At 40.0% G+C, this 25,353-nt stretch overlaps 1 protein-coding gene across 26 annotated transcripts in view; it reads right to left on the bottom strand.

Moving 5' to 3' along the window:
* The window catches only part of LOC114669323 (NACHT, LRR and PYD domains-containing protein 12-like), a 173,373-nt gene that overhangs the window by 64,852 nt on the left and 83,168 nt on the right, over nt 1-25,353 (bottom strand). For 18 of the 26 annotated variants that reach the window (XM_051921927.1, XM_051921923.1, XM_051921926.1 and 15 more), the window contains one exon: nt 23,057-23,200. The exons of the other annotated variants lie outside the window; for them this stretch is intronic. In XM_051921927.1, coding sequence (XP_051777887.1) covers nt 23,057-23,200 — 144 coding nt within the window. The remainder of the gene's footprint in view (nt 1-23,056; nt 23,201-25,353) is intronic. 26 annotated transcript variants of the gene reach the window in all.

The raw sequence follows: 25,353 nt of genomic DNA, 5'->3' as shown, positions 1-25,353 counted from the left end.
TGTTGCCCAATGTAGCGCAGTAACAGTAGCGTTTCTTCTTCACAAATGTACTCAAGTAAAAGTAAAAAGTATGGTGCAGTAAAACTACTCTTAGAAGTTCAATCTTTTAAAAAAGTTACTCAAGTAAATGTAACGGAGTAAATGTAACTCATTACTACCCACCTCTGGGTGCAGGTGTCTAATTCCACACCCCAGAACACTATTGAGGACACTGGCTGAACCACACGTGTCTGCAGGTGTAAAGTGCGCTCTGCCAATTCACCACCAACACTCCAGGGCTGCTCTGCTCCCCCACACTACCACATCCACCTACGCCCCTCTGAGTCCACCATTTTAATTTAAAAACCTGCAAACAACCATTGACCCCTGACATGTGTCACCACACAGCTTTATATTTAGTAGTAAAGAGAATCACACAGTGACCAGAGTGACCAGTGGAGCACAGGACTAGTGTGACAGGTGTCCTTAGTGACGTCAAATTATTCACATCTTCAGTCAGCCATTTGATTGTCTGCTGGCATTGAGGAAGACCCTGACTGACTGAAATGATAAAGGAGGATTTGTGACACAGAGGGCTTGGACCTGTGATGACATCAGTGAAGACCATGTGTGTATATAAATATCAAAAAGGCGCTATATACTGGATTATTGAGAAAGTCATGTGACAGCCTACACTGATCATGTGGTGAGATTATTTTTTTAATGTCCCACAAGAGACACAAGTGTGAGTTACAAACACAAGAGGGCGCCACTCCTCACACTGGAGTATCTCACTGACACACCCACAGGTCACCTTCCCAGAATCCTCTCAGTGTCTCTGGGCGTCTACTGCACATGATGTGTGCGTCCACCTGTTGGTCACTAAGCCCACTGACAGATATATGTCGATGTCCTGTGTAGACGTGGGGGTCATGTCTTGTAGAATGATGTCAGCCTGTTCAGTCCACTTGGCTATAATGGCGGTCACTTCCTGTGTCTCCCACCTTACTGTCCACACTGCCTTCAGTCCTATTCCTCTCCTCCCTGTCACCTTCTCTTTCTGTGTATGGCTGGCTGGTCATTTCTACTGCTGCTGTCCACCTTTCCTCCTGTTCCTCTGTCTGTCCTCCTCTCTCTCCTTATCCTCTGTCTTGTCCTCCTCTTTTATTCATCCTTTTCCTCATTCTGTTCAACTCCTTCTCTTGTCTTTCCTTATCTTTCCTATTCTATTCTCCTTGTCCTTATCTGTCATTCCAGTCCAGCTCTAGCTGTCCACTCCTCTTTGTCTTCTGTCGCTTTAGTCGTCTCTTCTCCTCACACTGACTGTGTTTCTCCTCCTTATTCTATTTTAGTGATTTTAACAAACTTTAGTGAGGACATCAGAGGAGTGTAAGGGAGAAAGTGACAATGGAGGACAGGAACAAGTACGAGATTAAAATAAAGAATGGACAGCATGGGCTTGTGGGACAAGAAATAAAACAACAGTCTGGACAGAGAGGATGAGGAGAGTGACCAGTGTGGTGGAGGGGCTCAGGGTCACAATGCTGTCTTTATGAATTGAATTATTAAAGGAAATCTGCAGTTGTGTCACCTCACGTCCATCTGTCTGTCCATAAGGGACACTGCAGTCCTGATTAAACACAGCGTTTGTGTTGTGGGAGTGGAAAAGTCAGAGTGATAATGTGACAAGAAATAAAATTAATGACCCACACACAGACACTTGTTGTTCACTTACGTCAGTGACAGTGTTGTGCAGCTGACAATCATCAGCCCCTCACGCAGCTGATCCACTCCTGAGTCCTCCTTGTTCTTCTTGCTCAGGTCCAGTTCAGTCAGTCGTGAGTGTGGAGCAGAAAGAGCTGAGGGGAGAGCTGAGCAACATCTGGATGTGAGATCACATTGATTCAGGCTGTGTAAATAAAGAGACAGAAGTGTGGATGTGAGGAGAGACAAACAACACAAAGGTTCAATGGCCACTTGTGTTCTGACTTTTCACTGAAGTGCAGTGTGAACACGAGACCACTGCCATTCTTATAGATTAAGGTGCTATATACCTGACAGGGTCTCCTGCCTTCACGCTGGACTGACTGGTGCCAAGTCATTCAGACTGACATGTGGATATCAACACTGGATAAGAACATCACAGACATGAGACTGATGGCATCCTGCACTCATGTGACCAGATGGACTTGTCACAGTTGACCATGGGGTGAGGATGACAAACTGGAATTCTTGTCTGTCATTTACCACTCAGGACTGGCAGCTCTAGTGGTGACCAGCAGCAGGTCAGTTTGTCTCTGTCTTTCTTGAAATTTTTTTATTTTAGTCATGGGTTCATTTTCTGAACAGGAATAAAGGAATATATGTGTCACTGAAGTGTTATGGAGTCTCCGCTTTTGTATTATTTTTGTGATACTTTTTCACTTCACTTGCTGTCGTCCCGATGTGTCTTCTATTTAGCTGAGTGATTCAGTTCAGCCAAATATAAATACAATATGGGAGACACTGAGCTACAGGAGGAGACCTCTGAAGAGCATTTAGGGGTTTATGTTGACACAACATTTTCATTGACTAAGTAATGTACAGAAACAATTAAAAAGATAATATAAAATGTGAGGTTATATCATAAAAACTATTGAATTTAAATCCATGGACATTATACTCTTACTTTATAATACACTAGTGAGAGCAAAATCTGGAGTACGGAGTGCAGTTCTGGTCTCCTCAGTACAAGAAAGACATAACAGCACTTGAAGATATGAAGAGCAGAGCAACCAAGTGCATTATGGGACCGTCATCATCAAGTTCTTCCATGTGAACCCTGAATATCACGAGGACTGACTGAGGTCATTGATGTTAGGTAGAATGTCTAGTGGGGGCTGGGTGGTCTTATGGCCTCGGACCCCCTGCAGATTTTTTTTTCCAGCCATCTGGTGTTTTTTTTTTGTTTTTTCTGTCCTCCCTGACCATTGGACCTTACTTTTTTTCTATGTTAATTAGTGTTCCCTAATTTTAATACTTAATTATGTTGTCCTTTTTCTCTTTCGTCATCATGTAAAGCACTTTGAGCTCCATTATTTGTATGAATATGTGCTATATAAATAAATGTTGTTATTGTGGTAAGGACATGTCCTACAGTGACAGACTATTAAACCTGCTTAGTATGAGCAGAGGAGACTGTGTGGGGATCTCATCCAGGTATTTAAAATCCTCAAAAGAATTGATACAGTAGATCTAGCAGAATTCTGTCAAGTTAAGTGTAAATCACATACTCAAGGACATTAGTGGCAATTAACAGAAATCGCATTTAAAATTGAAGCAAGAATGCAGAAAGAGTTGTGCGACTCTGGAACAAACTACCAAGACATGGAGTTCAAGGAGAAATTTTGAGAACCTTTAATAAGAATCTTCATGAACTTAGCTAAACAAACAGGCTTGATGGACTGAATGGTCTTCTCTCATTTGTCAAATGTCTAATGTTCTTATGTCACTTTACTTCATCTCTTGTATGACCCCTTGTAGAGCACCAAGGCTCATGTGAGGCTCCTGCTTGTAGACTTCTCTTCAGCCTTTAACATCATTCAGCCTCACCTTCTTGAACAGAAATTATTAAAGAATTTAATTTCGACTTCAGTTTGGTAGGATGGCTGATTGACTTTTTAAAAGACAGGACTTGAAGAGTGAAAGTCAATGGCTGTCTGTCTGACATGTTGTCCTCATCCACAGGTCCCCTCATGTCTGTTCTTTCACCTCTTTTGTAGTCCTCTACACTAATGGTGGTCTCGGTAAATTTGAGGACAGGTTCATCTAAATATGTGCTCAGTGATTGTAAGCCTACTGAGTGTGAATGAAACCAGTTCTGGTCCAGTGGGAGATGACTTTGTGAACTGGTGTGATGAGTCTTTTCTACTAATAATCAAACTTAGAAGCAGCACCAGACACCAACAAGAAACAATCATCAAAGAGCAGGCAGCTCAACTGTTTAAGGAAGCCGAGTCTTTGTAATGTGAGTCCTTCCATGATGACACTCTTTTATAAATCTTGTATTGAGTCTGTTTGTATTTATAAACTGCTAGCCTGGTTTGGAAATCTTAATGTCAAAAACAAAAACAGAATAAACAAATTGGATAATGGAGAAGTAAAATAACAAGCACTGAACAGTCCAAACTTAATGACCTCCCCTCCCATTATGCTGGGTGTCTCTGCTGACCAGTCAATCGTTTGTTCATTAGTTTGAGTGAAGTTTCTAATGTTTGTTTAACTCAAATGAATATTGAAATAAACATTCATTTTCCACTCCTTCTTATTCTGAGCTGAGTCTCAGGGCAGCAATGAGCGCCCATCACACACCATGTCAGCCTTTCCTTATGAGCTCCACATTCTTATTTACGTATTTTATTCTCTTAAAAAGCTTCATCTTAGCTATATTATCCAACATTAACACACCACACATATTTAAATATTACACGGCTGATGTCCACATCATAGACAAAGTGTTATTGTAACAGGGACACCTCTGTGTATGGTGGGTGAGAGGCCTGTGGGAGTGCAGGAGTGAGTGTTAGTGCAAATAAAAAGGGACATGGCTGCTGTGAATTGGACAAAGGAGAGCAGATCTGCTCAGCAGGTGAGTAACATCAGTGCAAAGTCCTCAGAGATGTGAGAGCAGATCCTCAGGGGACACTTTATTAGACTCGCCAATGTGATACCCTCACCCTTTAGCTCTGTGCCAGTTGGAATTCTCTGAAGGTGTGGATCCAGCAGGACGTCTGAACGACTCTTTATGGATTTTGGGACAAGTCACTGTTTGTCAAATAACAAGTAAGTCTCAAGTCAAGAAGGGCAAGTTATGAGTCTTAAATGTCAAGTCCCAAATAAGCCATAATGTGTTTTACACCAAATGTAATGCTATTTCTTAATTTTACAGGAATCATAAATAGTTTTAAAACATTTGTTACATTTATAATTACATTTCCAAACTATCAACTCCATGTTATTACAAGGATGAAGAAAAATGAAGTGCAAATACGCATGTAATGAGAAACAATTCTCAAAGTGCCGCTGAATGTCACAATACAAGCAGTGCAAACAAATTAGCAGGCCTGTGTACTTCACATGAAATTAAATAGATTTCTGTTCAAAAAGTATGAATATAACATGAGCACCAACACCTCAAATAGAAACACAGACCTAAAAAAAATGAAAAAAAAATCTATAAGTGTGTTAGTATAAATGTATGTGTAATAAGTCTGACATACACAACACAAATCATATGAGTGTGAGATCAGAGATCTGTCCATCTGTCTGTCTGTCTGTCTGTCTGTCTGTCTGTCTGTCTGTTCTCTCAACCCGCTTATCCTGGGCAAGGCGGCTGAGGATTTTATTTTCTTTATCATTTTAATGAATTTATTAAAATCAAACAACATTCCATACAAGCAAGTCAAATTTTACAAAACTACATTCAAGTCAAGTCAACCCTCACCCATGAGAAAGAGAACTGGGACAACAGAGTGAAACTTTAATAGTAGAAAAGATAAGTAAGTAAATAATTAGAATTAATAGGGGAAGAGAATCTGCTTCCTCAAATAAAATGCTTATTCTAGAATGTTATTGATCAGATCCTGCCAGGTTTTAAAAGAGCTCTGCACAGATCTTCTAAGTGAGAATTTAATTTTTTCCAGTTTCAAATAGTATAAAACATCAGTTACTCAGTGACTTAAAAGAGTAGAGTTAGGATTCTTAAGTTGATTAAGATAAGTCTACGTGCTAATAGTGAAGTAAAAGCCATTACAGTTTGTTTGTCCGTCTCCACTTGAAGCCCCTCTGTGAGCCCACCAAACACAGCTGTTAGTGGATGGGATTGTAACACCAAGGCTGTCTAAAAGGCATTTAAAGATTTTGGTCCAGAATGATGTTAATTTGGTGCAGGCCCAAAACATGTGGCCTAGTGAGGCTGGAACTTGATTGCAACGTTTGCAGGTTGGATCTTTTTGGAGAATTTTAAACAAGACAGATGCAATCGATATATAATTTTAAGTTGAACAATTCTATGCTTTGTACATATGGAGCTCGAGTGAATTCTGTGCATTGCTACCTTCTACTCCTTTCCTGAGATGTTGAATGAGAGATCCTTTTCCCACTGTCCTCTGGGATCTTTGAAGGGAGGTACCGTAAAATGGTTTTATATATTACAGAAATGCTGTCTGAGTCCTCAAGACTGATCAATATTTTTTCCGGATTAGAAGTAAGTGGGAGGTGAGGAGGTGGTCATCGTGCAGAGGTGCGACAGATAAAAGCTTCTCTAACTTGAAGTACTTCCTACATTGGTTCCATATTCTGAGTGAGTGAAGCACATTTGGGTTGTTAGTATATTGGCAATGACTTGTACTTATTGGGGTACAAAGCAAGGAATATAAAGAAGTGCTGCAGGATTTTATTTCTACTGCGGACCAAGCCTGTGTGTGTTCATCTATTTGTGTCCATGTCCAGGTTTTTATAGTTTGTATGTTTCCTGCTCACCAATAAAATTGAAAGTTAGGTAGAGCCATGCCACCTTCTGCCTTAGGTCTTGGTAGTGTCGCCCTTTAGATACATGAATGTTTTGAATTCCAAATAAATGTGGTTATGATTGAATCTAAATTCTTAAAAAATGATTTATTGATGTATATTGGAATGTTTTCAAATAAAAAGAGAAGGTTAGGGAGGACATTCATCTTAACGATGTTAATTCTTCCAGATAAAGTGAGATGAAGGGTGGACTGTCAATGTAAGTCTTGCTTAATTTTTTCCAAGCAGACGGTGAAATTTTGTTGATAAAGAGCTTTATGTTTACTTGTGATGTTTACCCCTCGGTATTTAAACTGATCTCCGATGATAAAAGTGAAGATGTCCAATCTAATATTATGTGCTGGAGAGTTCACTGGAAAGAGGACACTTTTATTCAAACTAATTCTGAGACCTGAAATCTTTTGAAATTCTTTTGTTGACATTCTGTATTCTTAATTTAAGACTGTAGTACATTATTACATAAGACAGCTTTGAGCTTAATTTTCAGTTTTTCCAGGAGTTATTAACATGAAGCCTATTGATACTGGAACTTATCACTATAAGGAATAAAAGGATAGATAACAAGCAGCTTGCTCTCTTTCTTTAGGCCCCCTGTCCCCCCGTTTTACCTACCCAAGTGAAGCTAAACCACACTTCCCAAAGTCCCAGTCCTCTGACATACCTAGAGACAGAGCACATCCAAAACAAAACAAGCCCTCCAGCAGTGGCGAATGAGGATTAAAATAAAGAGATCTATTGACAGTTCAGTCCAAATACTATAAACATAAAATGTAATCTTCAACAGTTTGAAAGAGTAAACCCAGGGAATGATGTTAAACATTAGACCTGGATAAGCAGATAACGTTTAATAGTAAGCCCTAATACAATAAGCCAAGGGTATGATGTTTAACAGTCCACTATGAAGGAAAAAAATTCCACATACATACATACACTCATATAATTGTAATTAAAACATAAAAGATGGCAGATAATGAAATAGAATGTATAATTATGGAATGAGTTTCATTGTGAATGGGTCGTACAGCTGGTAAGATCTTCTTTGCCATGCCAGGACTCGATGCAACTCACAATCGTCTTTCAAAAAGTGTCAGGATCAGTTTTCTTAGCTCTTAAAACTTGCCTTGAATGTCCACTTTCAGTTTGTCAGGAGACAAGAGGCTCTGTCTGATTTCGGCTTTCTGTTTAATGCTGTAAAATGTGGCACGTTTAACAGCTGTTGAGGGTGAGAAATCAGGGAAATACGAATGTGGTTAATTTCAAATATAATCTCTTGTTTCTGTCTGAAAAGTGACATTGTATGTAATTTAAACTGTAATTTTTCAAAGCACACGATGAATGTCCTAGGCCAGGGGTCGGCAACCCGCGGCTCTGGAGCCGCATGCGGCTCTTCAGCCTCCTTGTAATGGCTCCTTTTGGCCTTGACAAAAAAAAAAAAACATGAAAATGAATAACGGCAATTTCTTAATTTAATTTGTATATAATATATGTAATATATATAATGTTTATTTACTACTACTACTGTTATACACTTTAACATCTAATTTTTATTTATAATTTGTCAACTAAAATATGCGTCACATCTACGTCTATAGCCCTCGCCTTTACCTGCAGGTGGCTTCTGGAGTGTGCGACCCCTGCACTAACCATGAATAAATCCCAAAAATGAAAAATCCCAGAAGAGAACAGAGAGTTTAATTCTGCATGGACAGAAGCATTTGCCTTCACCGCCAACGACGCTGGCTTACCGGTGTGCTTAATATGTGGCGATAAATTATCGAACAACAAAAAATGTAACGTTGAAAGACATTTTCGAAACAAGCACTCAGCATTCACTGAAAAATACCCAAGTGAAGATGAGCGAAAGAGAGCAATTTCGGAACTGCAACGGAAAGCTGAACAGAGCAAACATACTTTCAAAAAGTGGATCACTTCTCCACAATCAACTACAGCTGCTAGTTTTGTGGCAGCTCAAGAGATCGTAAGGAGGGGTAAGCCGTTCACAGACGGAGAATACATGAAAGAATCGTTCATAAAAATATCAGAGCATCTATTCTCTGACTTTAAATGTTTTGGTGTTTGAGCGCATGATGACAGTGTTTGCCAGAGATGTACAGAAAGGTACACTCTCTCACTTCCCCTCCCTGAGAGAGTTCAAAGCAGTGAACATTCACATAAATTGTGATTATTTCCACCGTACAATTATTGCAATGCAAGCTGCATTTAGAGAAAGATTCAGTGAGTTCAGAAAGAAAAAAAACACTCTCTCCTTCCATGGACATCGACCCATCCCTGCTGAACACATCCGCATTCACAGGAGTGAGTAAGCCCGATCTAGAAATTGAACTGGCCGCATAGCGGATAAAGATTTATGGGTGTCCAAGTTCAAATGCCTGACAACGGATCTTGAAGAAGTCGCCCGTCAGAAGGCTACTCTCGCTAAAGAGCACAAATGGACTGATATTGAAAACCTCCCCAAACCCGACAAACTTGTTTTCAATACATGGAGTGCCATTCCCGAAACATATATGAACATGAAAAAATATGCATTTGGAGTCCTGTCCATCTTTGGCTCAACATACTTATGTGAGCAAGTTTTCTCAAGAATGAACTTCATAAAGTCCAAATATCTCTCCCACCTCACACATGAGCCTGCAGTCCTGTGTGAAGGTCAAAGTCACATCGTATAGCCCCGACATAGAACAACAACAACATTTATTTATATAGCACATTTTCATACAAAAAGTAGCTCAAAGTGCTAGAGATGATCTGCAGCAAACTTCAGAAACAGAAGTCACATTAAACAGGTGAGAACAATAGCATTTAATAGGCTAATATTTAAAAAAAAAAAAAAAAAACACATTTATTTCAGACCCGGAGCTGATGTCGGTTTTTTTGTATGTTCAGGTGCTTCAGTTGATTGCTGGCTGAGAGGAAAACCTGAAGAGGATGAGAGCACACTGAAATGGAATTTTATGTTTACTTTTTTAAAGCTGCTAAGCTACAGCTAAATGTTTTATTTATATTAAAGTGGGCTAGTTTTTATTTTAATTTTATACAGGTATATGAAGGACTCAAATAGGCCTGGAGAGTTCAGTTACATTTATTTCAAAGTAGGCCTACACATGCACACTGCACTTCTGTTTGTTGTATTCTGTGGTTGTAACATGTAAAATCTAAAAAAAGATTAAAACTTTTAAAAGTTTATAAGCTGTGTTATGTTTTGCGGCTCCAGACTATTTTTCTTTGGAGGAAGAGGGAGCAAAATGGCTCTTTTCATAGTGAAGGTTGCAGACCCCTGTCCTAGGCTTTGAGGTATTTGATCCCCGTATGCGGTAAGCTGTCTGCTATCTCAGTGTCTGATTTGAAGTCCTCTCCAATTATTTTAGAGAATAGTTCAGCTACGAATATCACTGGGTTTGGACTTTCTCAGGGAGGCCTTCGATTCTGATATTATTACTTCTGCATCCATCTTCCAGTGCAGCGAATTTGTGTCTAAGCACTTAGCATTTGGAATTTACAGCTGCTGCTTTTTTGTCAGGTAAGATGCCAGTTGTTCTGCTATTTCAAGTCGTGAACGTTTGCTTAACATCTTCCAAGTCAGTCAGTCAGTCATTGTCCAACCCGCTATATCCTAACACAGGGTCACGGGGGTCTGCTCTAAGTTTATTCTCAAATTTAGATGCATTTTCCTGTATTTTTTCCTCCGTTTTTTCTAGCATACCTTTAAAGGCTGCCTCAAAGTGTTTATTTAAATGAGTTTCCTGGCCTTTAATATCCTGAAGCAGCTTCTTGTTAGTCTTGTGTATGTTCTTTATTTCTTTCCTTATATCATTTATATCCTTCTTTATATTATCCTTGAGCTCCTTTATGTCTTGAGCGGTGGCCATTGCTGTGATCATTGCCTTCAGCTCGGACAGATCATTTTAGTCTTCCCTAAATTCTGCAGGTGAAGTAACAAGCCCAGTTTATGTTTTTAGCTCACGAGGGATAGATGACAATGCGGAAAATAAGGCCATTTTCAGTTTTACTGAGCCTTCTGGAATCGACAAGTTCTCCTGGCCCGATTCACTTGCACATTCGCTCCCACTTTCGCTCTTGGCTGGGGATGATGCAGCAGCCTCAAGTCCTGGGAAATCTGTGCTTTCGCCTATCCATTCCAGGTCAGTCTCTGACAGGATGTACCTTGAGGTTGAATTTGATGTCTGTTTAGATTTGGATGAAGCTTTAGCTGTCTTTTCCATTTCTTTCGGAGACTTTTTCTTGCCACTCTTGCTTATACGTATATGCTTGCATATACTATAATTGAACGCCCCTCGGGTTGAGTAAATAAAGGGTACCCAAGAATTATGAAAAAAAAAATCGGAAAAATAACACCGCTGCTAATGGATTCTGCCTCAGACGTCCATCTCCCGTAGCGGACAAGGTTTGTCATATCAGTCATTGGGTACAAAGGAGGATCAGCACCTGGATAGGGTGCCAGTCCATCACAGGGTGAACACACACACACACACACACGGGTCTAATTCAACAACATCAAGTCCCATAACCTGCAAGTTCTTTGACTGTGGAAGAAAACCAAGCAGAGAACACGTGAGCTCCACACAGAGAGCACTCGGGACTTGAACCGTCATCTGCACGCTGCAAGGCACCAGCACTGGTACTGTGTCACCCAACGACAGACAGAATAACTCATAAAACACAGTGGTATCATAACAAAATTGTAAAGAGTAAAGAGTAATAATAAAATAGCAAAAAACATAAAATAGATATTAATTATTAAGGAGAATGCATATACATGTAAAGAAATAATAAACCAAAAAGAATACACAATCATGAATATTTTTTTAAATAATGAAGAAGAACACAGTTACATCACAACTTCCAGATAAATGCAACAATATATAAAAACATATATAATAATAAAAAAAAATATAAAGAATACATGTAAACATAACAGAAAGTTATTTAAATTGTCCCGCATGTGTGCCTGGAGATGACCTTCCTGTCTCTGTGAGGTAAGTGATACCACTCTGAGACGAGAGGGGGCGCTCACACTGACTGTCTCTCCTTATCCACCTGCAGCTCTGAGAAGAAACCAAATGAGGGGAACTGACTCAGCCGCAGTGCCCAGAGCTGCCCCTGTCCTTCTGGGTGGGACTCTGAAAACTTGCCGGCCCCCCCAGAGGATGGAGTCTGCTGCTGGACCCGCAAACTCGACATGAAGCAAGCGCCATCGTGTTCACACAACTGCAAAAAAAATGTGTCTATTGGGCTGTAAAGGTGTGTTTTGTTGGGCCATCGCATCCACTTTTGTTTTGTTTCATTTGACTTCATTAAAGGGGGACATCCAGTTGGTGCCCCGACATTACAAAGCAACTTGTGCAGGTCTGTCCTCCAGTCACCATATCAGCAGTCCAATATTGTCTGTTTGGATTATGTGTATTGTCCTTAATTACATACATTATATATCTTTACCATTACATTTAACTATCACTTTATAGAAAGTTTAATATAACTTTAATTTTTACCTATTTTTTGTTTTCTTCATTATCATGTTAAAAGTGTTTTCTTTCTTTTTGTTTATTTCTTTATATTTCTATGTATTTCGTTTTGCCAATTATATTTCTATTATATATACAGCTGGAACTACTACGAAAATAATGAAGTTTAAGCTTCGGGGCTCAGATGGGACTTTAGTTTAGTTTGGATGTCCACTGTATGAGAAGGAGTATTAAAACATTATAATAATAATACTTAGATAGTGGTATTCAATGCAAAATATTTGTTAAAATTACTGATTGTGAAGGGATCTCCATAATAGGGCACCAAAAATGTAGGTTTGTTACTGATTATATAGGCTTTTTTTGTTGTATTACTTTTGTTTTATCAAATCAGTACTCTTTACATTTGAATATGCTAGAAGTGTGTGCTATCTATCTATCTATCTATCTATCTATCTATCTATCTATCTATCTATCTATCTATCTATCTATCTATCTATCTATCTATCTATCTATCAAGTTTAGATGCCTAAGTACTTAGTAGTCTTATTATACAACAAAACAAAGTGTTCAAATACCAAAATGAAGTGCAGTGCTTCTTCAATAAATAAATAAATAAATACTGTTCTTTAGTGAAGGTTAAAATCACAGCAAACAGTCATTAAATAATCCATAGATAAAAATAAGGGGAACATCACAGTCAGATTCGGTCCATTAAACACAACAAGAGTTTTGTGCCACCTTCTAAAACTGACATCTCCTCTGCTTGCCATTTAAGTTCTCATCAGCAAGCCAAGAGACCACCATCAACAGCAGTCTTCCTTCACATCGGCTTCTGCCCCAGTCACTTTAGCTGGTCACTGCTGATGCCTACACACTTCAAAACAGACTTCAGCAGGAGTAAAACCCAAAGCACACCAAAGTGGCGAGAGAGTTTGAGGAACTAAATAGAAATGGGCTCAAAAGTGATTCTGCAACATGTTCATCAGAACCTCTTCAAGTTCTTTTAGCTGTCATCTGTCAGAGATAATGGAGAGTTCATTCCTTGGACTTCAAATGTGCTTTCCTACAGGGTATTACATTGTGTCGGGAAAAACTGTGGAGGCTCAGAAAACATGTGTGTGGTCTCATAGATGTGCCACTTTACTGATATAATAAAGTCGAGGAGATCTTGCTGAAGATGGGTGGAAATGTGGCACAAGTGGATCCAGCAGTTTTTTTACTGGTTAGATGAAGATGGTACTGTGAATGGAATTCTTATACTGTATGTCATGTTGATGATTTTATATGGGCAGGCACACATAACGTTTCTATCTCAGTTATTCCATACCTCTGAGCAACTTTCCAGGATGGTGATGAAGGGTATGAGCACTTCTGCTAGGTGGGATTAGAAGTTCTAAGTGTCAAAGGAGCAATATGTATACACCAAGAAAGCTATACAGAGAATCTTCAGCCCACTGCTGTAGTCTCTTCTAGATGATTAAAAAGGGACGCTCTCCTCAGTGCACCTAACTGGAACAACTAAAATCAAAACAGGGTAGACTCTCTGGTTTGCCAACCAAAGCAGACCTGATGTCTTATTTGATGGACACCAAGCACAAAACATGTTACTGTGCAAACAATACACAAAGCCAACAAGGTCATTAGGGAAAAGCCTTGAAGTCTGAAAACCGGGGAAGAGACGAGTCATTGAGATTTGTTGTTTTTGGTGATGTCTCACTTGGGAATCTTCCTGATGGTGGCACACAAGGAGGATGCCTGATTATTTTGGCAGGAGGTGGAGGTCGATTCTCACCCCTTTGTTGGCAGTAGGAAAGAATAAAAAAAACAGAATGAAGTACTTGGAGAGGAGAAAACCAAACAATGTCTGAATGTATCATAAGTGCAATCTGTCTTTGTAAACACTCTTCAGAGATCACAGTCAGTGCCTCAAGACACAAAGGTCTTCAGGTCATTTGTGTTACAGACACCTACTGCTTACTTGGGGTGATTCAATCCATCAAGTCTGTAAGAGAGAAAAGACTTCATCAAGTGTTAAATGGGGTAAAAGAATGTCTTCAAGATCAAAACGTCCAATGTGTTTTGTGGTCGCCTACAAAGGACCAGCTTGCTGACTGTCTTAAGTACAAAGAGACGTCTCCTTTTGTACATTTAAAAGCATTAACGATAGAATATATCACAGTAAGTGACTAGCATAGCCACATTTTTTTTTGACTTGAAGAAGAGTAATCATTAGTTCTATGCATTTAAATGGATATTTGGTGTGTTAGGCAGTTTAATTGTTTTTTCTTATCCAAAGGAGATAATGTTGTTAAGTTCTTTATCTTGCACTCCTATTTGTAGCATTGTGGTGTTGTGTCCCTATTGGGAGTAGTAAGGCCCTTGTGAAGAGTAAGTGGGCTTTTTTGGTAACACATGTCAGTGTGCTGATAAGTGAGTAATAAAAGTTTGTTTCTAATATCAATGGTGTTTTATTTTTGTCACTCAGCATCCAAAGGACTTCTCCGAATGGTTGGTCATGCCTGCCTCCCTTTGTGGCTCAGCAACGGGCCGACTTCACTCACCACCAGGCTTCCTCTCCACTGCACCAGCTCTGCCTTGAAACTGACATTTCTTTTTTCTTTCCTCTGATATCACCTCCCTCCATTCTCTTTTTCACTCTTACTCCCAATCTAACCTACTCAGGCTCCTTTTATCCCAGTGGGCTCAGGTTCCCCACCAAACAACCTGCATAATGTCAAAAGAGCTGAGCTGACTTTGCCTGCATGTAACAAACAATCAGCTCGTCTCATCACTTCACATAGGAGCTGCCGTGCCCACCAGCCTGACACACCATTTTAAACTAAAAACTCTTAACACCAAGTACCCCATAGTGCACTTTACCAAAGCAATCAAAAGGAAGGGGAGGGCTTTCTTAAAATCAGGATTCACGTTGTATGCAACGCGCTTCAATCCCCCTAATGACTGAGTCTACAACTATCACAACCTCTCTCTTTCCAGGAACTGTTATTGAGGTGGCCCATTGGGGATCCTCATGCCTGTCTACTACCTTAGAATCTTCAGATGCACCGTCTAGCTCTGCAAGGCCCTGAAAACAATTTCACACTTCCAGTTCTGGGGTTGATGCCCCCAGACAGTGTGCACTCTTTACCTTGCACCTTGTGACTGTGATCCACCTTTCATTATTTCTCTTGTCTGGAGTCTCCTCCAGCGTCACCTAGTGCACACTATCTCTCTAATGGACACTTGGGCCAGGTCCAGCAATTCTCTACTACAACGCAGGCCAGCCATCTTCTCCTCCAGTTGAGTGACTCTGAGCTTGAGGTGCTGGATCAGCTGGCATATCCTGCAGATGTAGCCATCATAGAAGACTACAGGATCCTCCAACATGTCCTCTGAAAAAGTCCAACATCCAACAGGGGTTACATTGCACTGGCCTCAATATTAAAATTTGACTGTGGATTATTTAAATTTTATTTATTTTTTTTTTACTTTTTGCTGTCTCTTCTCTCAACTTTGCGCTCCTCTTATTAATTACTTACAAGCTCCCCACTCACACTATTTGTATTCCTTCATTTTTGTTGTATTAAATTGTCCTTAAACTGTTGCTCTCTTAACTGCTCTACTTTCTTGACAGCTAAGAACTATTCAATTTAGAAAAGCACACTTACTGAATATCCACTGCTGGTTCATTTCTTATTGTCTTGTCTACTCCTACAACCACTTGTGTCTGATCGACGTCTTAATGCTACTCGCCTGTCAGATGAGCTCTTCTCTTTATTGCTTTTAAGTCAGCCATTGCCTTTTTTTCCCCATTAATGAATTGTTTTTTCTGTTATTTATAAGATGACGATTATTTACTTACAAAGATGTCAGTGTCAGCTACTGCTGCTTACTGCCCTGTCTTGGCGACAGAAGTTGGAATACAAATAACAAGAACAAGTACAAGTAACTTTTCCAAATGCTCCCCCAAACTCTAAGCACTATTTATTCCTGTGCAGGCGACTGAAAGGCATAAATAAACCTTTTTACAGGGAAAAAAAATCTTTAAAAATTCCTGCATGGCTCCTTAGAGGAAACCAAAACACAAAGATTTTAGAATCAAAATGTATTTTTAATTAACTCTTGCACCTCGGAGCACAAATTTCCTAGCCGCTTCTCTTCCATTTTCAAGGTTGACGACAGTACGTCTCGGTATCAGCATTACGTCCAGTCCAATTGTCATGTAATGTCAAGTAACAACACACGTCTGTGTTACAGAGCAGACTACATTGTGAAATTCAATGTCCTTTCCTCTTGCGAGACAACAGGGCATAAGTGACATTGACGGGCCCTCCAGATCTTGAGAGTCCATCAAGCCATTGAGCTCACAATCAGCAGTTGGCTCTTTGAGTTCCCAAACCACTCTTCATTCACAAGTATTACTTTTGGTAAATTTCAGACACATTTTGACATTAGTGTCAATTAGTGAGGAGTGAAATTATTTGAACAATTGAATTTCGAGCAAATCTCAATGTTTCACTTATTAAAAAAAAAATAAATAAATTGTGTTTTGCTTTCAGCTAAATTCACTCCATTCACACAAGAAGAAATACGTTTAGTCCAACTGGTGACCTTTTCTTGCATTAATACTGAATGTTTCTGCCTGTTATTTACTTTTTAATTAAAAATCTCTACAAAAAGTGAAAAAGTCTGCATATCCTCAGCTAGGTGGTTGCTGCTGGTGGTTGAGAGGGTTGTTGTTTAATCAACGACTTTCCATGTCCTGAGTTTACTGAGAATACCCAGTAATGTGCACAATGGGGTGTTTTTGGGGTGGGTGTTGAGGGACAAGCATCCTTGTGTCAAAGAATTGGAGATTCACCAACCTGGGTAATGTATGCAACTACTATGGCAAGCCAAATTAACATTTAGAAATAACTCTAAATACTTTTTAAGAAATCTGAAATTTATTTTATGATATCTTAAATAAATTTCAAGATATCTTGAAGTAAAATGCTGTGTAATTTGAGATATCTGAAATGCATTTCAAGATGTGGGTAGTACGGTGACTTAGCGGTAGCATTGTTGCCACTCAGTATGGAGACCAGGGTTTGCTCTGGGGTCCTCCCTGTACGCAGTTTGTATGCTCTTCTTGTGTCTGTGTAGGTTTCCTTTGGGTGCTCTGGTTCCCACCCGCAGTCCACAGATGTGCATGTTAGGTGCATTGGTGATACTAAATTGGCCTGTGTGTGTGGTTGGGGTGGGTGGTGTTAACCCTGCAATGGATTGGCATCCTGTTCATTGTTTATTCCTGCTTTGCGCCCTGTGCAAATTGGCATAGGCTCCAGCACCCCCTGCAACCCAATTCAGGACAAAGCGAGTTGGCAAATAACTGACTGATTACAAGGTATCTGAAATGCAGTTCAAGATATCTTAAAATACATTTATATATGGCATCCCAAATTAATATTTAAAGATATTTGAAAATTAATTTCAGATATCTTAAAATGCAATTTACTTTATAAGATATCTAAAAGTCATTCCGAGATATCTTAAAATAAATTCTTTAACATTATAAGATATCTGTAATAAAATTTAATATATCTCACATGCCTTTCAAGATATCCAAAATAAATTTTCAAATATCTTAAAATAACTCCTTGTGCATTTCAAGATATCTCAAACTCCCTTCTTGTAAAATTTCTTATTCTTCAATGGGACTACCTGTCTATTTTAATATGGCAAGACAAAATAACATTTAGGGATATCTCAAAATACATTTCACATATCTTAAAATGCAATTTACTTTTTAAGATGTCTAAATCTCATCTTGAGATATCTTAAAATAAGTTTCTTAACATTTTTAAGATATCTGTAATAAAATTTTGGATATCTGAAATGAATATCAAGATATTTCAAATACATTTTCAGAAATCTCAAAATAATTTCCTGGGTATTTCATGACATCTCAAAACCTTTTCAAGAAAACTCAAAATCACTTCCTTCAAAATGTCTTATTCTTTCAATGGGACATCCAGTCTAATATAAGATATCTCAAAATGTATCTGAGATATCTTGAAATGCACAGGAAGTTATTTGAGATATCTGAAAATGTGTTTCAGATATTTTGAAATGTGCAGGATGTCATTTTGAGATATCTTGAAATGTATTTCAGATATCGGAAAGTGGACAGGAAGCTGTTTCAAGGTATCTGTAAATTTATTTCAAGTTGTATTGTATGAGATATCTGGAAACAATTTAATGTCTTTTTAAAGATATCTCAAATAATCTCAATTTAAGATATCATGAAATTAATTTTGAGATATCTAAAAATGTATTTTAAATAACTCAAACAACAGTGAATTTCAAGATTTCTCAAATGCTTTTTAAGATATCTTAATTATATTTTCAGATATCTTAAAATAAGTTCCTGTGCAATCTGCGATATCTCAAATACAATTTGAGAAGACAATTTGAGATATCTTAACATAGACAGGAAGTCCTAGTGAAAGAATAATAGGAGGTGATTTTGAGAGATCTTTAAATGCATTTCAGATATCTTGAAATAGATGCTGTTGTGATGTGAAATTTTGCATACAAGTTGATAAATATTTTGTATGCCTTTATTTGTAACTAAGACAAAGCAATGCAGTATTAGTGTTACATTATTGATAATAACACCAATGGTTTGATGGTTTAAGAACCCATTCCCCCCCCTTTTAGGAGTTTTACGACAGGGTTGAGTGAAGTGCCTCAAACAAGTTTAGTAACTGTATCTCTGCTGAAGTCTCTCAGTCAATTCCCACAGGCTGCCTAACTGCCAAGTTTCACGGGGGTAGGGGTGAAAGTGTTCTCTGCCCCATTGGTCTGAAGTGTGGCTGTTTGGAAATGAATTGTATCAGAAGCCTTTAAGTACCATGATACCCTATTGGATGTAGAGTGTGGACAGAGAATCTATAAATTTGCTTGCTTTACCCCTCATTCTCTCTCTTACCAAACTGATGAAGGAACATCTTACACACCATGAACTGAAAAGGACAACACAATGAAGAGCGCAGCTCAGCAGCCATATTGAGACAGGCATGCGGCCTGTTCTGAAGAAAGCTGACCATAAATGAGGACTTAACTGGAGACATTTAAAGTAACTAACAAGTCTGTGTGCCGCCTGAAACACACAGCAGCATTTATCAGGTTGTATTGTTGCCAATATTCAAATGTACTTTGCTTATTGTTATTATTTATGAATATTATCAATAATACATTATTTAAAATGTAACTTAACTCCTGCTTGTCTTTTACTACACCTACTGTAATTGCCTGAGGTTGTACATGTAGAAGGGAAGGTGGGGAGAAGTTATATGGTACAATACCTGATAAACAGTGGTAAGTCTGTGAGATTTGAGGCATTCTGACAAAGGCTACACATTAATAATACAAAAGGGGAAAGAAGAGTAAAATATCACTCTACCAAGATAAAACATATGCATTTCCATATATCTTTAATTCACTGTGAGATATCTAAAATGGGTGGCACGGTGGCGCTGTGGTAGCGCTGTTGCCTCACAGTAAGGAGACCTGGGTTCGCTTCCTGGGTCCTGCCTGCGTGGAGTTTGCATGTTCTCCCCATGTCTGTGTTGGTTTCCTCTGGGTGCTCCGGTTTCCTCCCACAATCCAAAAACATGCAGGTTAGGTGCACTGGCGATCCAAAATTGTCCCTGCTGTGTGCTTGGTGTGTGTGTGTGCCCTGTGGTGGGCTGGCGCCCTGCTCGGGGTTTGTTCCTGCCTTGTGCCCTGTGTTGGCTGGTATTGGCTCCAGCAGACCCCTGTGACCCTGTTAGGATATAGCGGGTTGGATAATGGATGGATGGATGATGACTGACTGACTGATATCTAAAATTCACTTCCAGAAATCTCTACATGTTCATTTGGCCCACCATATGGGAAGTTATTTTAAGATATTTTGAAATTCTTTTATTTAAAAGACCTAAAATACATTTTTAGAGATCTCAAATTAATTTCATGATATCTTTAAGTGGGTCTCTACTTCACTTGAGATATCTTAGAATGTATTTCAAGATATATCAAAAACAACTTGAGATTCAACAATACATGAATTTATTTCAAAGTATCGGAATAGCATTTTCACCTATCTACAATACCAATTAAGACATGTGAAATACATTTCAAGATATCTTAAAATACACAGGATGTCACTTTGAAAGAATAGGCAGTTTTACAGAAAGTGATTTTGAGATATCTTGAAATCTTGTCATCACATTACAATAACAATATCCGTTTCTTCATGACTTAATGGATAGGAAATGTCATGAAAGTGCAGTCACATTGTGTCACTTTGTCCTGAGTCACCCCTAATGTGGTGTTGTAGAAGTGTACAGCAGCTTTGTGGTCTTTTTTATCTGCCATTTAATTGGTCCAGCTGGTCTGTCAGGCAGGCTGAGCAACTTTACATTTTCTTCTTGTTGTGGGTTACTAGTTGTAATTTGTCACACATCCATGTGCACAGAATTGTCCCCAAGCTTGTCTCAGCTCTTCCTCTTGTCCTCCTTTCTACTTTTCTCCTGGCTGTGCTCGGCCTTTTTCTAGTCCTCCCAGTTCTTTGTCTTGGCCCAGTCGTCTGAGGTCAGGCTTGAACCCGAGTTTGTCCTTTTTGTACTTAGCAGTTGTTTTGTGCTAATGCCCACATGTCCGTTTTAATGACATTGAAATATGTTGACTTAAAGCCACCCTGTGACTCCTCTGTGGCCTCTCTGATCTCTGTGGTCTTAACCAGCTTGTGATGGCCTTGGTGGCCTGCAGCTGTCACACTCCCATGAAACTGAGACGTCAATAGTCAAGTCTGAGGATGAGCCGAACAATAAGAACACAAACGAGCAAAAGGAGATGGTAAGTGCTGAGTGATCTTATGATACAACTGAACAAAGTGTTCAAAACCTAAATAAAGTGAAGTGCTTCTTCAATAAATAAGTTAATAAATGAATTAATTAATATTCCCCAATTAAAACAGTGTTCATTGGTGGAGGTTAAAATCACAGTAAAGAGTCAATAAATAATCCATAGAGAAAAATGAGGCAGGTTTTGATCTCACCCCTTGAGTGCTGTGTGCTCACTCCTCTCACAGCCATTTCTTGACCTCCACTCCACTGCATCAGCTCAGCCACAATTCTTCATTTACTTTATTTCTCATGTAATCTCCGTCTCCATCTTTTCATTTTTCTTTCCTGTTCAGTTTTGTTGTTGACTATCCTGCTCAGCTCATTTTAAACTCACTGGGGTGCAGGTGTCTAATTCCACACCCCAGAACACTAATGAGGACACTGGCTGAACCACACGTGTCTGCAGGTGTAAAGTGCGCTCCGCCAATTCACCACCAACACTCCAGGGCTGCTCTGCTCCCCCACACTACCACATCCACCTACGCCACTCTGAGTCCACCATTTTAATTTAAAAACCTGAACACAACCACTGACCTCTGACATGTGTCACCACACAGCTTTGTATTTAGTAGTAAAGAGAATCACACAGTGACCAGAGTGACCAGTGGAGCACAGGACTAGTGTGACAGGTGTCCTTAGTGACGTCAAATTACTCACATTTGCAGTCGGCCATTTGATTGTCTGCTGGCATTGAGGAAGACCCTGACTGACTAAAATGACAAAAGAAGGATTTGAGAGGCAGAGGGTTTGGACCTGTGATAACATCAGTGAAGAACATCCATCCATCCATCCATTTTCCAACCCACTGAATCCGAACACAGGGTCACGGGGGTCTGCTGGAGCCAATCCCAGCCAACACAGGGCACAAGGCAGGGAACCAATCCCACCGCAGAGTGAAGAACATGTGTGTATAAAAATATCAGAAAAGCGCTATATACTGGATTATTGAGAAAGTCATGTGACAGCCTACACTGATCATGTGGTGAGATTCTTGTTTTAATGTCCGACAAGAGACACAAGTGTGAGTTACAAACACAAGAGGGTGCCACTCCTCACACTGGAGTATCTCACTTTCACGCCCACTGAGGTCACCTTCCCAGAATCCTCTCAGTGCCTCTGGATGTCTACTGCACATGATGTGTGTTTCCACCTGTCGGTCACTAAGCCCACTGACAGATATATGTCGATGTCCTGTGTAGACCTGGGGATCATGTCTTGTAGAATGATGTCGGCCTGTTCAGTCCACTTGGCTATAATGGCGGTCACTTCCTGTGTCTCCCACCTTACTGTCCACACTGCCTTCAGTCCTAATCCTCTCCTTCCTGTGACCATCTCTTTCTGTGTATGGCTGGCTGGTCATTTCTACTGCTGCTGTCCCCCTTTCCTCCTGTTCCTCTGTCTGTCCTCCTCTCTCTCCTTATCCTCTGCCTTGTCCTCCTCTTTTATTCATCGTTTTCTTCATTCTGTTCATCTTCTTCTCTTGTCTCTCCTTATCTTTGCTATTCTATTCTCCTTGTCCTTATCTGTCACTTCAGTCCAGCTCTAGCTGTCCACTCCTCTTTGTCTTCTGTCACTTTAGTCGTCTCTTCTCCTCACACTGACTGTGTTTCTCCTCCTTATTCTATTTTAGTGATTTTTAACAAACTTTAGTGAGGACATCAGAGGCATGTAAGGGGGAAAGTGACAATGGAGGACAGGAAAAAGTACAAGAAAAAAAAATATAGAATGGACAGCATGGGCTTGTGGGACAAGAAATAAAACAACAGTCTGGACAGAGAGGATGAGGAGAGTGACCAGTGTGGTGGAGGGGCTCAGGGTCACAATGCTGTCTTTATGGAAAGGAAATCTGCAGTTGTGTCACTTCACGTCTATCTGTCTGTCCATAAGGGACACTTCAGTCTGTCCTGATTAAACACAGTGTTTGTGTTGTGGGAGAGGAAAAGTCAGAGCCATAATGTGACAAGAAATAAAATTAATGAGACAAACACACACGCACACACACACACACACATACACACACACACACACTTGTTGTTCACTTACTTCTGTTTTTCTAATTTGCAGTTTTCACACCTCAGCCCCTCACACAGCTGATCCACTCCTGAATCCTCCATGTTGTTGTCTCTCAGGTTCAGTTCAGTCAGTCGTGAGTGTGAAGCAGAAAGAGCTGAGGAGAGAGCTGAGCAACATTTGGAGGTGAGACCACAACGATATAGGCTGTGGAGATAAAGAGAGAGAGAAGTGAGGACATGTGGACAGACAGACAGACAGAAAGACAAACAACACAAAGGTTCAATGGCCACTTGTATTCTGACTTTTCACTGAAGTGCAGTGTGAACACGAGACCACTGCCATTCTTATAAAGTAAGGCGCTATATACCTGACAGGGTCTCCTGCCCTCACGCTGGACTGACTGGTGCCAAGTCATTCAGACTGACATGTGGACATCAACACTGGATAAGAACGTCACAGACATGAGAGTGACGGCGTCCTGCACTCAGGTGACCAGATGGACTTGTCACAGGTGACCATGGAGTGATGATGACAAACTGGAATTCTTGTCCGTCATTTACCACTCAAGACTGGCAGCTCTAGTAGTGACCAGCAGCAGGGACATTTACTCAAACTATATAATTCACTAGTGAGACCACATCTGGAATATTGTGTGAAGTTCTGGTCCCCTCAGTACAAGAAAGACATAACAGCACTTGAAGCTGTGCAGAGGAGAGCAACCAAGTGGACAGTGAGGACAATACTGACACGTGACACTGCTGTCCTCGCCCATTCAGACCTGACATGCTGACTGGTGCCATTGACCAGCTGACCTCCATCCACTAAAGACCTCAGTGGTGTTGATCTCAGTTTTATAAGTCCTTCTACTAATTTGTCATAAAGCAGGAAAACAAACATCAAAATAAAACACCAGGTGGAGAAAAAGTTCAACCTTCAATCTAATCTTAGTAACAATCCCAGTAAATAATACTAAGCATGACATCACATACACAAGAACCTCAGACGTTGTGCCACTTCATTCACTCACTTCAGTACAGACATATGACAGTTGATCAGCCTTATTACTGGGGTGTAGAAACTGCTCTTAAATCTCACAGTTCAGGTGTTCATAGTTCAGTAGCACCTGTCTGATGGAAGGAGGGAGACAAATGTCCATGATGTGCGACTGGGGTCCTTTATGATTTGTTTTGCCTTTTCTAAAGAGGTCTTGGCATAATCGATTAAGTTTATTCCAAGATGACAGATCAAACACATCAAACTTCAAACTCTGAGATTGCAGGTTTAAAAATTCTACCACTGACACTGTGTGACCACAAGTGAGTCACTTCACCTGCCTGTGCAACAACTGGAAAAAGAAAGAAATGGAACCAATTGAACATCAAATTGGATAAAGGCATCAGTCAAACAGTAAGCAATAATAAAAATAATAATCAGCCTGATCAGCAGGTCTTCAAGTCCCCTGCTCAGCTCTGCCCTGTAGTGGTGATGCCCTGTCACTGCCCTTTATTTATTTCCAGCTCTCAGTTCTTTTCCCTTCTCCTAATCCTCTTTTCCAAAGTCCTCAGTTCCCATCTCCTTTTCTTTCTCCCACTCCTTCTGTTTCCCATAATGCCTTGTGTCTCTGCTGACCAGTCAGTTGTTTGTTCATTCAGTTGAGTGAAGTTTGTGGTGTTTGGTAAACTAAGGTCATTGACTGTGGACTCAGGTTAACATCATTCACCATTAGTCCTTCTAAGTTACTAATCTGCTTATCCTGAGCAGGGACAAGGGACAACTGTAGCCTATCCGAGCATGCATCAGGCACAAGGCATGAACAACACCTGGACAGGTGGCCAGTCCATCACAGGGTGAACACACACACACACACACACACAGACCAGTTTATCATCACTAATGCACCTAACATGAAGACCTCTGGACTGTGGAAGGAGACCAGAGAAGCTGGAGGAGACCCACACAAACATTGGGAGAACATGCAGACTCCATGCTGTGGTTGGCTGGTAACTCCTACTGCTGCTGTCAGCCTTTCTTCCTGTTCCTTTTTATGTTCAGCTCTCACTTCTTCTCCTAATCCTTTTGTTTTATTTCTCTTTTGACTTCTCTCTCTTTCTCTCCTTATCTCTGATGTCCTACACTCATTGTTCCTGTCTGTCACCTCAGTCCTGCTCCAGTTTGTCCACAGCCACTCTGGTCAGCTCTTCTGTCCCCACTCTCAGTGTTTCTCCTTCTTATTCTGTTTCAGTGACTTTTAACAAACTTTACTGAGGATATCAGAGGAGTGTGAGGGAGCGAAGTGACAACGGAGGATGGAGGACAAGATTAAGTGTGACATTGTGGGACAAGAAAGAAAGTTAAAA

This window comes from Erpetoichthys calabaricus (assembly GCF_900747795.2).
Source record: "Erpetoichthys calabaricus chromosome 1 unlocalized genomic scaffold, fErpCal1.3 SUPER_1_unloc_6, whole genome shotgun sequence".
NCBI lineage: Eukaryota > Metazoa > Chordata > Cladistia > Polypteriformes > Polypteridae > Erpetoichthys > Erpetoichthys calabaricus.
The sequence above is the reverse complement of the archived record's forward strand: the minus strand, read 5'-3'. Positions and strand labels throughout refer to the sequence as shown.